The sequence below is a fragment of the Arvicanthis niloticus genome, chromosome 26 (genome assembly GCF_011762505.2).
Source record: "Arvicanthis niloticus isolate mArvNil1 chromosome 26, mArvNil1.pat.X, whole genome shotgun sequence".
NCBI lineage: Eukaryota > Metazoa > Chordata > Mammalia > Rodentia > Muridae > Arvicanthis > Arvicanthis niloticus.
Window position 1 is genome coordinate 37,985,901 of NC_133434.1, and position 14,879 is coordinate 38,000,779.

Sequence of the window (14,879 nt, forward strand, 5' to 3'; positions counted from 1 at the left end):
TTATGACCAGAATCAGAGTCCGGGCTCGGTTCCTTTATAGAAGGTCTCTCCAGACTCTGTGGTCTCTTTTCCCTCGTTCAACCCCTCTATGGTTCTCATGGTGTGAGCCGACGGCATCACCCTAACTCCCTTCCTTCCGCCCTGGCCTGACCACGTTGCTAGAGAGTGGAGAAAGAAAGCCTTTAAGTTCAACTATGTACTTTCATTTTTATTTTGGAAGAACAGGCTCGTAGGGTGACTGTCACATCCAAACCTCCAGCACCACACACACGCACACGCACACACGCACACACGCACACACGCACACACGCACACACGCGCGACCTTTCCTAGCCAGGTGTTCCGCATGCTACAGCACCCAGAATTTTGTGCTTGTGGGATGGATTAATGATGACCTGTTTTGACTCTGGCTGCCCTAACCTCGGCTACTCCAGTTGACCAAACTTCTCTTTCACTGCCCTCTGCTGGCCTTTAGGCTCTCAGGTCCTTTTGGTTCTACATGGAAGAAGGTGGGACTGGACCTGGTCCTTACACACCTACAGGGTGGAGAGGAGTTGTGAGATGGCCTATTGGTTAGGAACACTTGCTGCTCTTCCAGAGGACCCAGCTTTGATTTTCAGCACCCACATCGTGGCTCACAACTGTCTGTAACTCCAGTTCCAGAGGATCTGAGGCCCTCTTCTGGCTTCCTCAGGCACCAAGGATATAAGTGGTGCATGGACATACCAGCAGGAAAATCACTCATAAACATAAAATAACTTAATCTTTTTTGAAGGATACAGAAAACAATGTGCCAGGGTCACAGTGTTGTAGATAAGTTTTCTCCAAGATTGAAACATTCCATCCTGCATAGAGTTCCTTGGACAGAAAGAAACAACTCAAAGTAAAATCCCACTTGCACAGCAAAGGCAGGCAGATTTCTATGAGTCTGAGGCCAGCCTGGTCTACAGAGTGAGTTCCAGGACAGCCAGGGCTACACAGAGAAGCCCAGTCTCTAAAAACCAACCATCCAACCAACCAACCAACCAACCAACCAATCAAACCCCATCTCTTCCTCTTTAGAGAATGGCTTATAATGAGAGTGGAAGCCAAGACTCCAGGTACCTAGTCGTCTATTGCTGTGATTTAGGGTAGAGGTGTATCATGTTGGCCCAGGGAGTGGCACTATTTGGAATTGTGGCCTTGTTGAAGTAGGTGTGTCACTGTGGGTGTGAGATTTAAGACCCTCATCCTAGCAGGGCAGTGGTGGCGCACGCCTTTGATCCCAGCACTTGGGAGGCAGAGGCAGGCGGATTTCTGAGTTCGAGGCCAGCCTGGTCTACAGAGTGAGTTCCAGGACAGCCAGGGCTACACAGAAAAACCCTGTCTCAAAAAACAAACAAACAAACAAAAAAAAAACCCTCATCCTAGCTGTCTGAAAGTCAGTATTCTGCTAGCAGCCTTCAGATGAAGATGTAGAACTCTCAGCTCCTCCTGCACCATGCCTGCCTGGATGCCGCTGTGTTCCTGCCTTGATAATAACGGACTGAACCTCTGAATCTGTAAGCCAGCCCCAATTAAATGTTGTCCTTGTGAGAGTTGCCTTGGTCCTGGTGTCTCTTCACAGCAGTAAAACCCTGACTAAGACAAGGTGACACATGCTAACCAGGAGGTGTGGAATGAGACGGGAAGGACATTAACAGACTCTATATACATTTTGGAGGGCGATAAAGATTTAATGGCAGGTGAGGAGGGGATCAAAGATAGGCTGGCTTCTACCTCAGCATCAGGAAGTTTGGAGATGAAGGGCCTGAGCCACAGTGCCTGACTTGTGCTCTGGAGGCTACAGAATCTTAAAATCTTTCCTCGTTCATCTCTTCCAACCACACTCTCTTTGCAAGATTCGGATTGCAGAAGAAGGAAGGCAAAAGCTTGGAGAGAACGAATCCTAAGGTGGGGGCGGGGCTCTTTTTAGTATCACATAATACCGCCCTTTGCTATAAAGTTACAGTTATTTCTTTAGAGTGCACTGGGGCCTTTCCGAGAAAGAACGGGTAAGACCTGGAAAGAGTTCTACAAGAGAAAATCTTATAAGAAACCCTTCCCTCTAAATGTCTGCCTCCAATCCAGGATTTGGGTTTAGAAAAATAAATCCAAAGTCAGTCTTATGTCTCCCTCGAATTTGGCTTCATAGCGGCAGCAGGAAGCAGAGAATCGCACAGGCACACAAGCCCTTTAAGCAGCGAAGGAAGTTGGATGGCAGATGTGGGGAACTCACTCTGGCTACGCCCCTCTGCCTTCTGCCAATCAAGACCCAAATAACAGAACAGCAGAGGAGGGCGGGGTCCAAGAATCGTTAAAACTCCAGAATGGTCAGGTTGAGCTCTGGGTTTCTTTTCCTTCAAGGGTTCACTGTTGATGCTCTTACAACAGTGAGATGCAGCTTGGGTGGGAAAAATGTCTAACATTTGAATAATATCAAATAATACCTCGTCTGTAGTTTAGAAATTTTTTGCCCATGTGTTTATTTAAAAGAAATTAGCCGGGCAGTGGTGGCGCACGCCTTTAATCCCAGCACTTGGGAGGCAGAGGCAGGTGGATTTCTGAGTTCGAGGCCAGCCTGGTCTACAGAGTGAGTTCCAGGACAGCCAGGGTTACACAGAGAAACCCTGTCTCGAAAAACAAACAAATAAAAAAGCAAATTTTTATCTCAGTAGATACAGAGTTTTGATGTGAGGTGAATAGTTTTTTAAATATTATTTAAGCATATATGCACACACATCTATATGTTCATGAGAGTTTCGCCTACATGTTTGAATGTGTAACAGAAGGTGTTGGATCTCCTGGAACCACTGTAATAGCTGAGAACACTTGCTCTTAACCCGAGCCATTTCTCCAGTTCCAGTGAAAACATTTCCGGTGTTAGAGAGATGGCTCAGCAGTAAAGAACACATGTGGACCTTGAAGAGAACCTTCAAGTCCCAGACCCCGCACGCTGGTTCACAATCATCAGTTTCAAGGGGTTCAACGGGCACACAAGTGGCACACACACAGGCGACACACTCATACACATAAAGTAAAATAATTCTATAAGAATTATAAATTCTTATTTTGAATATCAGATTTGAGGGTTGTACACTCTGATCTTCATAACTGACTGACCACAGTGATAGATGCATGGAATTGTAACTTTTAGGTGGAAGCAGAAAAATCAGAAACTCGATGTTATGTCCCTGTAAGTAGCAACTTAGAGATATTTGAGGCCAGCCTTGGATACATGGTATCTTGGAGGGAGGAGGGGAGGAGAAAGAAAGAAAGAAAGAAAGAAAGAAAGAAAGAAAGAAAGAAAGAAAGAAAGAAAGGCAGACACAGAAAAAGGAAGGAAGGGAGAATTTAGTTTATAGTGGCTATCATTATCTGTAAAGCGAGGTGACTGAACCCACCCAGAAGATTCCTTTCGGCTATGTAACTTCAAACTCCAGTGAAAGAAAAATAATAATTAAAAGTGAGTTTTCAAAGCTGGATCTTGTCAGGTGCCTGCAGTCACTGCTATTTAGGGGGCTGAAGGAGGCTCCCTTAAGGCCAGGAATTTAAAACAAGCCTACATAATGTAACAGGGCCCCAACAGAGAAAAAGAACAAATTCTCTGAGCAGTCAAAGCAACAAGCGGAGTAAGAATCCCCTGAGAACAAGGACTCACGGGCTTCCTTTATAACCACTGGACAGCCGGGCGGTGGTGGTGCACGCCTGTAATCCCAGCACTTGGGAGGCAGAGGCAGGTGGATTTCTGAGTTCGAGGCCAGCCTGGTCTACAGAGTGAGTTCCAGGACAGCCAGGGCTACACAGAGAAACCCTGTCTCGAAAAACAAAAACCCACTGGTCAGCTGACGCTGGTCTCTGCAGGGTAAAAGAGACAGTGTATAGAATGATTCTTAGGGGGCCAAAGAAGGGGAGAGAATCAGGGAACAGGGAAGCTGATTTGGCTGGCCCAGGGAATGACCTGAACGTGGTTCTGTGGGTGGGAACAGGGTGTGCAAAGGACTCGGTAGCTTCTCCCCACGGCCACGCACAGTCACGTGGTGGTGGTGGGAGCGAGAACAGCAAACAGTGTAAACAGAAGGGCGACGGTTCGCCACGCACCTCGGAGCCGCAGCCCCTCCCGACCCCGCCAGGCCCACTCGTGGAACTCTGAACTGCCCACGAGCCCAGCACAAAAACCCTGGTTCCGGTTAACTACAGAACCCAGTAGAGGGTTGGAAAGCCGAGGAAACGCCCGCCCGTGGACACGCCCCCAGCCCGGCCCTGATTGGCTAGAGAATTTAAAGACCAGGCCGGTGATAGGGTGATTGTTCCAGTCCTAGTATTTGAATGTTCTTAGTGCTGGAGCTTCGCTGCCGGTCGGTCGGTCCAGATCGACTTTTTTCATCCAAAAGCCACAAGTGAGTCTGCGGGACCCTTGAGGTGGGAGACAAAGGACGCGATTGCTTTAGTGATCCTCGCTGGGAGAGGTACAGGTTCGTGGGCCAGACGGAGGGACGACGGATTCCTGGGCCTGGAGGTCCCTTTCCAAAGCACTGGAATCGCGTTGACCCTGATACCTCCTAACTGGTTTATGAAGGGATGTTTTCACCCCCAGCCACTCTCCTCCCCATCGCCCAACACGTGATTATTGTTCTGGGTAGACGTCCCTGACGAGTCCCTTGTTGGCCTGGGTGGGTTTCCTCGGCTGGCTTCTTTTCTAATGTCTCTCCTTGTTCCAGAGCGCTTGGAGTATCTTGGTGGCATCTCCTGTTACCAGTGGCAACCTGTTGACCCTAAGATGTCTGGACGGGATTTTCCGTCACGGCAGCCATACCAACCATCACATCCCGATTTCCTGTGACTTGTTTGCTCCGGTCTCTGCACGCCTGCAGAGGCATTGGAGATGCCTCCTAGCACCCATGCGGCGACCGATGAATGCAACGACGCGGAGCTGCGGTGCCGGGTAGCGGTGGAAGAGCTGAGTCCCGGAGGGCAACCTCGCAAGCGCCAGGCCCTGCGCGCCGCAGAGCTGAGCCTAGGTCGTAACGAACGCCGCGAGTTGATGCTGCGATTGCAGGCACCGGGGCCCGCGGGACGGCCACGCTGTTTCCCGCTGCGCGCCGTGCGTCTCTTCACCCGCTTCGCTGCGGATGGGCGCAGCACGTTGCGGATCCCCGGCAAGGGTGCTCCTGGGGCCGGCGCAGTGCAACTGCTGCTCTCCGACTGTCCCCCGGAGCGCTTGCGCCGCTTCCTGCGCACGCTGCGCCTGAAGCTGGCTGTCGCCCCAGGGCCGGGACCGGCCTCTGCCTGCGCGCAATTGCTCGGCCCGCGGCCCCGAGACTTTATCACCATCAGTCCAGTGCAGCCAGAGGAACTGCGGCGTGCTGCGACCATCAAGGCTCCAGATTCTGCGCTGGGAAAGCGGCCAGTGGAATCCCAGCCTAGTAAGGTGAGGACCAGAAAGGGAGTGAGGAGACCCAGGAGGCCCAAGGTTGGGGGAAGATAGCCGGCAGTATTAAGGAGACGGCTGGTGATTTGAAATGCCCGTCGTACATCATTTGAGTATGGTGACGGTAAGGTGTAAATCATCTGGATTAGATAAACTGAGGACAGGAAACTGAGATCTAGGTCACATCCAAAAAGATAGCGGCGGAGGAGACAAGGCAAGAAAACTTAAGAACGAGTATTAAAATCCCAGAGGAGAGGAGCTTTGGGGAAGCATGGAAAGGTAGTGAGTGGGTCAGAGACAGGCAATAACCCAATCACCTGAGGAGAAAACCGTCAGGTGTGGTCACCAATCTAAGATGCCCAGCGCTGAACTGGTGAAAAGCCAGAAATGGTGGCTAGTATCTGTTGAGATGTTCAGATGACCCGGACCGGCTCAAAGTTCCAAGTGAAGTCGAGCAAAGGGCCGTTCTGCAATGCATACAGACCAAGCAGCACCGCAGGTGGTTCTGAGACAGCCCTGTTCCTCCCAGGAAGCTCCAAGGTGGCCCCTGCCTGTGAAGAAGTTGCACATGCACTCCGCCAAACCAAAGCTTTCTGAAGAGCAGGCCGCTGTGCTGAGGATGGTTCTGAAAGGACAGAGCATTTTCTTTACTGGGAGTGCAGGTAATAGAGAAAGAATGGGGTGGTGGCCATCCCTAGGGTGCCATGGGGGAGCAGGCAACTCTGACTTTGCCTACTACCCAGGGACAGGGAAGTCCTACCTGCTGAAACAGATCCTCGGTTCCCTGCCCCCTACTGGCACTGTGGCCACTGCCAGCACTGGGGTGGCAGCCTGCCACATTGGGGGCACCACCCTTCATGCCTTCGCAGGTAAGTGTGAGCCCCTGGGCTTCGGTTAAGAGCAAGCCATACCTGTGGCAAAGGAGGGAGAGACGAGGGGAGCTGGGATTTCAGCGCAGACTGAATCGTGTCACTCATAGGCATCGGCTCAGGCCAGGCTCCCCTGGCCCAGTGTGTGGCCCTTGCACATCGGCCGGGTGTGCGTCAGGGCTGGCTGAACTGCCAGCGCTTAATCATTGATGAGATCTCCATGGTAGAGGCAGACTTCTTTGACAAGTTGGAAGCTGTGGCCAGGTCAGTGTACAGTGGGGGCAGTTACTGAGGTCTGAGTCTGGTTATTTGCCCAAGGGGTTTGCCCACCCAACACCTATCTCTAAAGCACTCTCTGCTCTCATCCAGAGCTGTCCGGCAACAGAAGAAGCCATTTGGAGGGATCCAGCTCATCATCTGTGGGGACTTCCTACAGTTGCCACCAGTGACCAAAGGCTCCCAGCAACCTCAATTCTGCTTTCAGGTACCGGTCACTCCCTAACCCTAACCTGTGCTTGTGGGGGACTTACACCATGATTCTGATCCTATGCTTGTGGGGGCGTCATCTCTGATCCCTAATTTGTCCCTGTCCTTTCCCCACCAGGCCAAGAGCTGGAGGAGGTGTGTGCCAGTGATTCTGGAGCTGACTGAGGTGTGGAGGCAAGCAGACCCAACCTTCATCTCTCTACTGCAGGCTGTGAGGCTGGGCAGGTGGGTACTGGAAAAGCGGCCATGGGATGGGGATGGGTCTATATTATTATGTTTGAGGGTGGCAGGCCTTGTGTAGCAGAGGCTGGTCGAGAATTTGGATGACCTTGAACTCCTGATCCTCCTAACCCTACCTCCTCAGTCCTAGGATTTACAAGCTTTTGGTACCCATACCTAGTCCAGGGAAGAGGGAGAGATGTTTGTCTTCAGGATTGAGCAGTCTGTACAGGAAAACACGGTTTGGGACAACTTAGGATAGAATGTAGTCAAGAATGTTATATAACAGCTGGGCAGTGGTGGCGCACACCTTTAGTCCCAGCACTTGGGAGGCAGAGGCAGGTGGATTTCTGAGTTCAAGGCCAGCCTGGTCTACAGAGTGAGTTCCAGGACAGCCAGGGCTATGCAGAGAAACCCTGTCTCGAAAAACAAACAAATAAACAAAAACAAAGCAAGCAAACAAACAAAAAAACCCAAACAGAATGTAGTCAAGAATGTTATATAACATCAATCAATCAATCAATCAATCAATCATTGCCATGGCATTGGGCATTGTAGCACAACAGCAACCACAGGATTCAAAAGGCTGAGGTGTAGGATAGTGAGTTTGAGGCCACCCTGGGCTGTTTAGGAAGACTCTATCTCAAAAAAACAAACAAACAAAAAAACCAAAAAAAACCCCAGCAAACCTACTCCTTAAACCTCACACAGAAACACAGGCTAGCTGTCAGGAGAGATGGTTCAGTCAGGAGCGTGCTTGTCCCACAACCATGAGGACCTGAGTTTAGAGTCCCCAGTGCCTGTGTAAAAAGCTGAGGTTGACAGCAAATGCCTGCAAATCCCTGTGCCAGGGAGGTCACAGCAGGAGAATTCTTGAGTTTGTTGGCCCGGGAAGTAAGCTCTAGGTTCAGGGAGAAACACTGTCTCAAAAATCAAACAAAGAAATAAAAAAGGGAGAAAGTATAGTGACACATGCCTTTAAATCAGCACTCAGGAGGCAGAGATCTCTGTGAGTTCAAGGCCAGCCTAGTGAGTCCAGGACAGTTAGGGCTACATAGTGAGAACCTGTCTCAAAAAAAAAAAAAAAAAAAAAAAAAAAAGCTAAAAGTAACTGAGGAAGACAGCATTGACTGGCTGGGGGTTGGGTACCAGCAAATCTTGTCCTGGTGCCCCTTTTGGCCTGTGCAGCAGGCCATACTGTCCCGACCTTTTCTGGTGTCCAGGGGATCTCTGATCTGACACTGCAGCCCCCACAGATGTTCAGATGAAGTGACCTGCCAGCTCAGGGCCACAGCTGCCCATAAGGTGGGGCGAGATGGAATTGTAGCTACGAGACTGTGCACCCATCAGGATGACGTGGCCCTTACCAACGAGAAGCGGTTGAAGGAGCTGCCAGGTAAATAGAATGCTTGGGCTTGACAAAACCAGCCAGGAGGGGCCATCAAACGGGTGCGACACTCCCCTCCACATCCCTGGCAAACTGGGCCCAAGCTCTATGTACATTTACAGACAAAACTGTAATCCAAAAGCTGTGGTGAGCTGGTTCCAAGGCTCCGGCTAGGCCTGAGCTGTCCCCAGTCCATCCCTCACAGACATCTTGATCTTATACATTTGTGGAAGCTGAGTCACAAGTCAATATATAACTTGTTTTCCCAACTCTTGCTTTTCCAGGTGAGGTACACAGCTTTGAGGCTGTAGACAGTGACCCTGAGCTAAGCCGGACCTTGGACGCTCAGTGTCCTGTTAGCCGTGTCCTTCAGTTAAAGCTGGGGGCTCAGGTGAGTGGGAAACGGGGGTGGGGGGTCCCCGATTATTCACTCTGCTGAGGTTATTGATAGTTGAGACCTACTGTGACCACTCCCCGCCCCCTTTCCTGTCTTCAGCTTTTCCTTCCTTTCTTCTTTTAACATCAAGAGCCCTGTCAAGCAATGCCACATTGGACAAGTGTCTTCCTTACTGAAGCTCAGATCCTAGGTGAAATGTGTCCCCATGGTAACATGCCCCATGATATGAGGTATACGACCCCTATAGTCGTATACCTTATAGATGGGCAACTTCTGACTCCTTCTTTGTGGGCATGGCCAAGAATGGTAGACTCTCCTCAGAGTCCATGGCAGGTGCTAGTGTCATTCCTCAAATTTTGTGGTCTTCTAGGCAAGCATAATCCCTGAATTCCCCACCCCACTTTTAAAAACAAGATAACTATGTAGACCCAGCTGCCCTGGAACTTGTTATGTTGACTACAGTGGCCTTGAACTCTGGCGATCCACCTGCCTCTGCTTCCTGAATGCACCAAACCCAGCTAGGTCTAACCCTTTTCAAAGTCCTGTGATGCAGGTTACCCTCCTGGATTTATCACCTCCTTTCTGGGCAATTTGATGACTACTAAGTCCCTTTGACACAAAATAAGGCCAACATCGTTTTCCAGGGAAATAAGATAGCCTGTCTCAGAGGTCACAGTCACCACAGTGATGGTTGTGCTAAGAATCCCCCACCCTCTCTCTAAACCCTAACTGCTAGAGGAGTCAGGCCCAGGGAGGGTCCCTCTCCATCCCTGCACTTCCTCCTCTGCAGGTCATGCTGGTGAAGAACTTGGCAGTGTCTCGGGGCCTGGTGAATGGTGCCCGAGGGGTGGTAGTTGGATTTGAGTCAGAAGGGAGAGGTGAGTGATGGTGGAGGGAGGGCCATGCTACTGGGGTTTATTTCACAGCAGGACAAACGGTCCTTAGGCTTGCTAAAAGGTAAGACTTCTCCATGCTTTCCTCAGGGCTTCCCCACGTACGATTCCTGTGTGGCATCACTGAGGTCATCCGCACTGACCGCTGGACAGTACAGGTCACTGGGGGCCAGCACCTCAGCCGGCAGCAGCTTCCCCTACAGCTGGCCTGGGCAATGTCCATCCACAAAAGCCAGGTGACTATCCGGTGCAGGGGTGAGCAAGATAGGACAGAGTGGGCAGGATATGCTGAGCCCAAGATGGCCTTAAACTCATCTTATAACTGTAGAGGACATTGGCTGGTCTTGGTCTTCCTACATCTGTCTCCTGGAGGCTGTTATTACAAGTATGCAGCACAAAGCCTGGCTTATGTGGGTGCTGCAGTTCAATCTGAACCCAGGGCTTCGTGCCTGTTAGGCAAGCATGCTACCAGCCAGGCCACGCCCCCCAGCCCCGTTCTCTTCTTTAGTGTGCGTCCTACGCCACATTCTTCTCTCCCTTTCTAGGCCCTCCTCTGCCGTTTCCTGACCATGACCAGAACAGGTTAACAGCCATATGGAGTGTAGATACAACTGGTAATAGTTGACGATTCACAGGCAGAAAACAAGGGTTTCTGATGTCACAGCTAGGGGAGAGGCAGAGTTTAGCTCTGTACAGACTTAGCTATGTACCTGTTTGATCATTGTCTGAGCTCTTTCTCTCCTCTGTCCCTAAGGCTCTCCTATGTTTAAGACTGTAGATGGGGGCTGGAGAGATGGCTCAGGTTAGGAGCGCTGGCTGCTCTTCCAGAGGTCCTGAGTTCAATTCCCAGCAACCACATGGTGGTTCATAACCATCTATAATCAGATCTGGTGCCCTCTACAGGCCTGGTAGGCATATGTGCAGGCAGAATAATGTATACATAATAAATAAATCATGAAAAAAAAAGACTCTGGATGGGTGAGGCCATCCAGGCACAGTAGCTGGGTCGGTGAAAGTCACTTAAATGTAAGAGACTTCAGGCAGAGTTGGGTTTAACTGTTCCTTTATCACCCAGGGCATGTCTCTCGACTGTGTGGAGATCACTCTGGGCCGTGTGTTTGCCAGTGGTCAGGCCTATGTGGCCCTCTCCCGGGCGCGTAGCCTCCAGGGTCTACGTGTGCTGGACTTCGACCCCACGGTGGTTCGGTGTGACTCCCGAGTGCTGCGTTTCTATGCCACCCTGAGGCAGCGCAGGGGCCTCAGTCTGGTAAGGAGTCACCCGAAGGCGGATCTCCCGGGTACGGGCAGGCTGAGAAGGAGGCCTAACAGTGAATCTTACTGACTCCTTTTGGGTGGAGGCTGAAGGGAAGAGGTGTTGGTCTTCAGGCTGTGGCCCTGGGGATTGAAGCAAACCGGTGCCCGGCTTTCTGGTTCTGACCTAGGAGTCCCAAGACGATGAGGAGGCAAACTCAGATCTGGAGAACATGGATCCAAACCTCTGACCTCAGCTGAAAGAGCAGACCAGCTTTTAGGTTTTTCATGGGTTAAGGCCCTAGAAATTAACTGGGGAAAAGCCCGTGTTTCTTCCCTCATTCAGCCTCTGGCAGGGTTAAGGGACACTGTCTCCTATCTATCTAACTAGCTTTGCCTCAGTTTCACCTGTTTCCCTGGAGAAATTACTTCCAGGGTTAGAAGCTAGGAATGGTAATGGTTACCAGAGGACAGAGCTCTCTGCAAAGGCTGCAGCACACAGCCACAGAGTTCTTAGCTGCAGACTGGAGAGGCAGTGCGGGCAGGTGCTGGGCGGCAGCTCCCCGTCTTATTACACTGCATTTATTTATTTTGTGTGTATGTGCGTGCACAGAGTACATGTGAAGATCGGAGGACAACCTGAGGAAGTTGGTTTTCTCTCTCCCCATGTGCGTTCTGGGGATTAAATTCAGGTCATAGGCTTGGTGGCAGGCACTTATCCTTGACGATCAATCGTGCTACCAGGGTCAGTTCTAATGTTCTTTATGTTATTATATAACAAAATATATAAGGCTGTGTACTTTATGAAAAAAAATGAGCCAGGCAGTGGTAGCGCACACCTTTAGTCCCAGCACTTGGGAGGCAGAGGCAGGCGGATTTCTGAGTTCGAGGCCAGCCTGGTCTACAGAGTGAGTTCCAGGACAGCCAGGGCTACACAGAGAAACCCTGTCTCGAAAAACACACACACACACACACACATACACACACAAAAGAACTATTTTTAATTAATATAAGCTCACAGTTCTAGAAGATTAAGAACATGGAACCAGCCTATGCTCAGCTTTGCTGGGGTTTGATGGTAGCTGGCAGTACATGGCGGGGGACACGTACAGGCAGGACCATGTGAGACAAGCAACAGAAGATAGTGATTCTGGGGAATGGCATTAATCCATGAGGGCGGGACCCCCTTGCTTTAATTACCTCCCATGCAATCCATCTCTTAAGGGTTACATCATCATAACACTGCTACACTAGGGACTCAGCTTCCAGCACATAAACCTTTAAGGAAAACCATCCAAACTGTGGCAGAAGCCTAGAGGGGATTCAGGCCAGACACAAGCCCAAAATAGAAGTTTAATTATCTTCACAGCTGAGCCAGCCCCAAGTAAACATCATTCTGAACGTAACTGCCAACAGACACTGCAAAATGTGCTGTGTTAGGGGAGAGGTCGTGTTTGAGGCGGATGTTCTCAGTTGTGTTTATTTAGGCCAAATAAAGTTGTGAGCTGTGTAACTGTGCCTCTGGGCTGGTCTCTCTCCCTCACGGAGGGAGCGCTTGTTCAGCCGCCTCAAGGACATGGATCACAGCAACCTGGCGTGAGGAGGGTCTTCTTGTAGCAACTGTCGTTTGGAAAACTGAGTTTTCTGCAGGTGGAGACAAACAATGGATCAACCAGGAGAGTAACTGTCACCCCCAAGTTAAGACAAAGATACTCTAGAGCAGTTCTAAGTTCGGACTCTGGCTTTGATGTTCTGATGGGGAGGGAGCCATCAAGGTTTTACAGTTTACCAAAAAGCATGGTGGAGGGGCTAGAGAGATGGCGTGGTGGTTACCAGCCTAGTATGTTCTTGCAGAGGACTGCAGTGCAGTCCCCAGAACCTACCTCAAACAGGTTATATAGATCTAGCTACCTTAACTCCAGCTCCAGGGTGCCAGAAAGGCCAGGGGTGTCAGATCCCCTCTGAAACCGGAGTTACAGGCGGCCGTGAGACACCTGACCTGGGTGCTGGAAATAGAACTCAGGACCTCTGCAATAGCAATTGGGTTTCTTGTTTGTTTTTGTTTTTAAACAAAATCTCAATTGTTTTGGGAGCTAGATGCTGAGGTGAAAGCCTGCTAGCCCAGAGAGGCAGAGAAAACACCCAGCTGACCTCCCTCCTCAGTCTCACCAGGAATGGCCTCTCTCACACAGTCTCAAAACAACCTCCTTCAAACTGAATGCCCCTCCCTCCTCCTGCCTGTGTGTCTGTACTGGTCCCTGACTCTCTCTTTCTCTCTTACTCCCTATGGTTTTTTTCCCTTAATAATTCTATTTCACCTCCTGTCAACTGGTTGCTTGCTCTGCCTTTTGGCCTAAGATTGACTTTATTTAATCCTGTTTACAATTAAGCAGAAAGCTGTTGAATTAAATTAGTTTGCTAAGGATGAGCCACACCACAACTAGAAACAGATTTTTCCAGTAAACAACACAATCTCAGGGTTCGCACTGTGACCAAAGAAACATCTTGCAACATTCCCCCACCCCTTTGTCTAAATAAAAAGGAAAGATTTTTAACTATAATATAGAAAAAAATATCTACCATAATGAAGCTCTTTCTGCCAAGCTTCCCACAATGTCCAGCTTGATTCTATTTGGCGGTGTAAGGATTAAGTATCTTTGAGTTCTAAATTCTGTAAAATGTTTGCGTCATACGGGTTCAGCCATTTGAATGAATGTTCAGAGCAGTTTGTAGTCCAGAGCTGACCTTTGGGTGGTGTTTGTCAGCTTAGTGGCAATCCCAGCTAAGTAGAACACAGCAGTCAACCCAAAAGTGTCCACTGTTTGCACAGAACCTGGTGGTAGAAGGGGCATGCGGCAGTTCTGTCCAGTGGTTAGCGTTCCCACAATCCAGGTGGATTAGTCATTGCAGTAACTCAAAGGTCACTGTTAGGAATGGTAGAAAAGATAAACGTTTTAAATGCTATACTCAGCAGGTCCCTAAAAGGTTTGAGGACCATAATCTATCAAGCACACCCAAGGTACACAGACTTGGTCCTAGTTACTTGCTTCAGACTCAAACCTGAGAACATGTACAGGAAACTTGATGAAGATTACTTTTAAAATTGGTATAATGCGCGATGAGAGAAAAATTATATATATATAATATATATATAATATATAATATATAATATAATATGTTATATATAATATATTATATATATTATATTATATATATAAATATATTGTATATAATATATTATATATAATATATAAATTATATATTATATATATAGTATATGGACTTAGAGGTAATATTTATACCTTAAGGAAAGTTTTAGTCAAGTAAAGGCCAAAAGATTGTGAGATTAGTGGAAATAGAACAGTCAGTCCTTTATTTCTTGTTTTCCTCTGTCCAGGTGGCTCTTCTGATATGAGCCAGAGATTTTGGATTTTTTTCTTTAACAGGCACGAGTGGGTTTAGAGAATCAAAGACAGCTTTAATTTCTAATTGAATTGGGGCCGCACAAAGCCCATTTACCACTTATGTCCGTAGGGGGCAGCAGAGACAAGCATTTGGGAATCCGCCATGGGCCTGCTGCTGGCAGGAAAAAAGAAAGGAGCGCCTGTCGGGGTTGTCCCGCCACGCCCCTCCCTGCGGCGGGGTTGACACCCCACCTCCAACAGCACCTCAGATGGTTGTCCAGTGGGAAGGGGCAGCTACTCGGGCAAGATGGTGGCACTGGTGCTAGTCTGGGGCCCTGAGCTGTGATTTCAGACCAGTCAGCTGGAGGTGGGTGATACTTCTTGGCCAATTTACCCTTCTTTGGGGGGACATTTTTTCTTCAGATGTTTCACTTGTCCATTGGTCTCAAGATTCCTTACTTAGATGCTTTTACTCTCCTGGAAAGATAAAAGCAAAACCCTGCTCCCATCCTAACTCTCAGGGG

General features: G+C 49.3%; 1 protein-coding gene across 3 annotated transcripts; it reads left to right on the top strand.

Annotated features, from left to right (window-relative positions):
• The first annotated feature begins 4,310 nt into the window (after positions 1 to 4,310).
• On the top strand, positions 4,311 to 13,567 carry Pif1 (PIF1 5'-to-3' DNA helicase). 3 transcript variants are annotated; one of them, XM_076925819.1, is made up of 13 exons: positions 4,311 to 4,493; positions 4,740 to 5,449; positions 5,979 to 6,111; positions 6,193 to 6,318; positions 6,429 to 6,582; positions 6,688 to 6,802; positions 6,923 to 7,029; positions 8,280 to 8,419; positions 8,695 to 8,801; positions 9,598 to 9,685; positions 9,791 to 9,936; positions 10,776 to 10,967; positions 11,143 to 13,567. In XM_076925819.1, exons 2-13 carry the CDS (start codon positions 4,904 to 4,906, stop codon positions 11,200 to 11,202), a joined length of 1,914 nt encoding a protein of 637 aa, XP_076781934.1. In that variant the 5' UTR covers positions 4,311 to 4,493; positions 4,740 to 4,903; the 3' UTR covers positions 11,203 to 13,567. The 3 variants fall into 3 exon arrangements, with proteins under 3 accessions (XP_076781934.1, XP_076781935.1, XP_076781933.1); XM_076925820.1 differs by having other exon boundaries at positions 4,311 to 4,487; XM_076925818.1 differs by having other exon boundaries at positions 4,315 to 4,418.
• Positions 13,568 to 14,879: the final 1,312 nt, after the last annotated feature.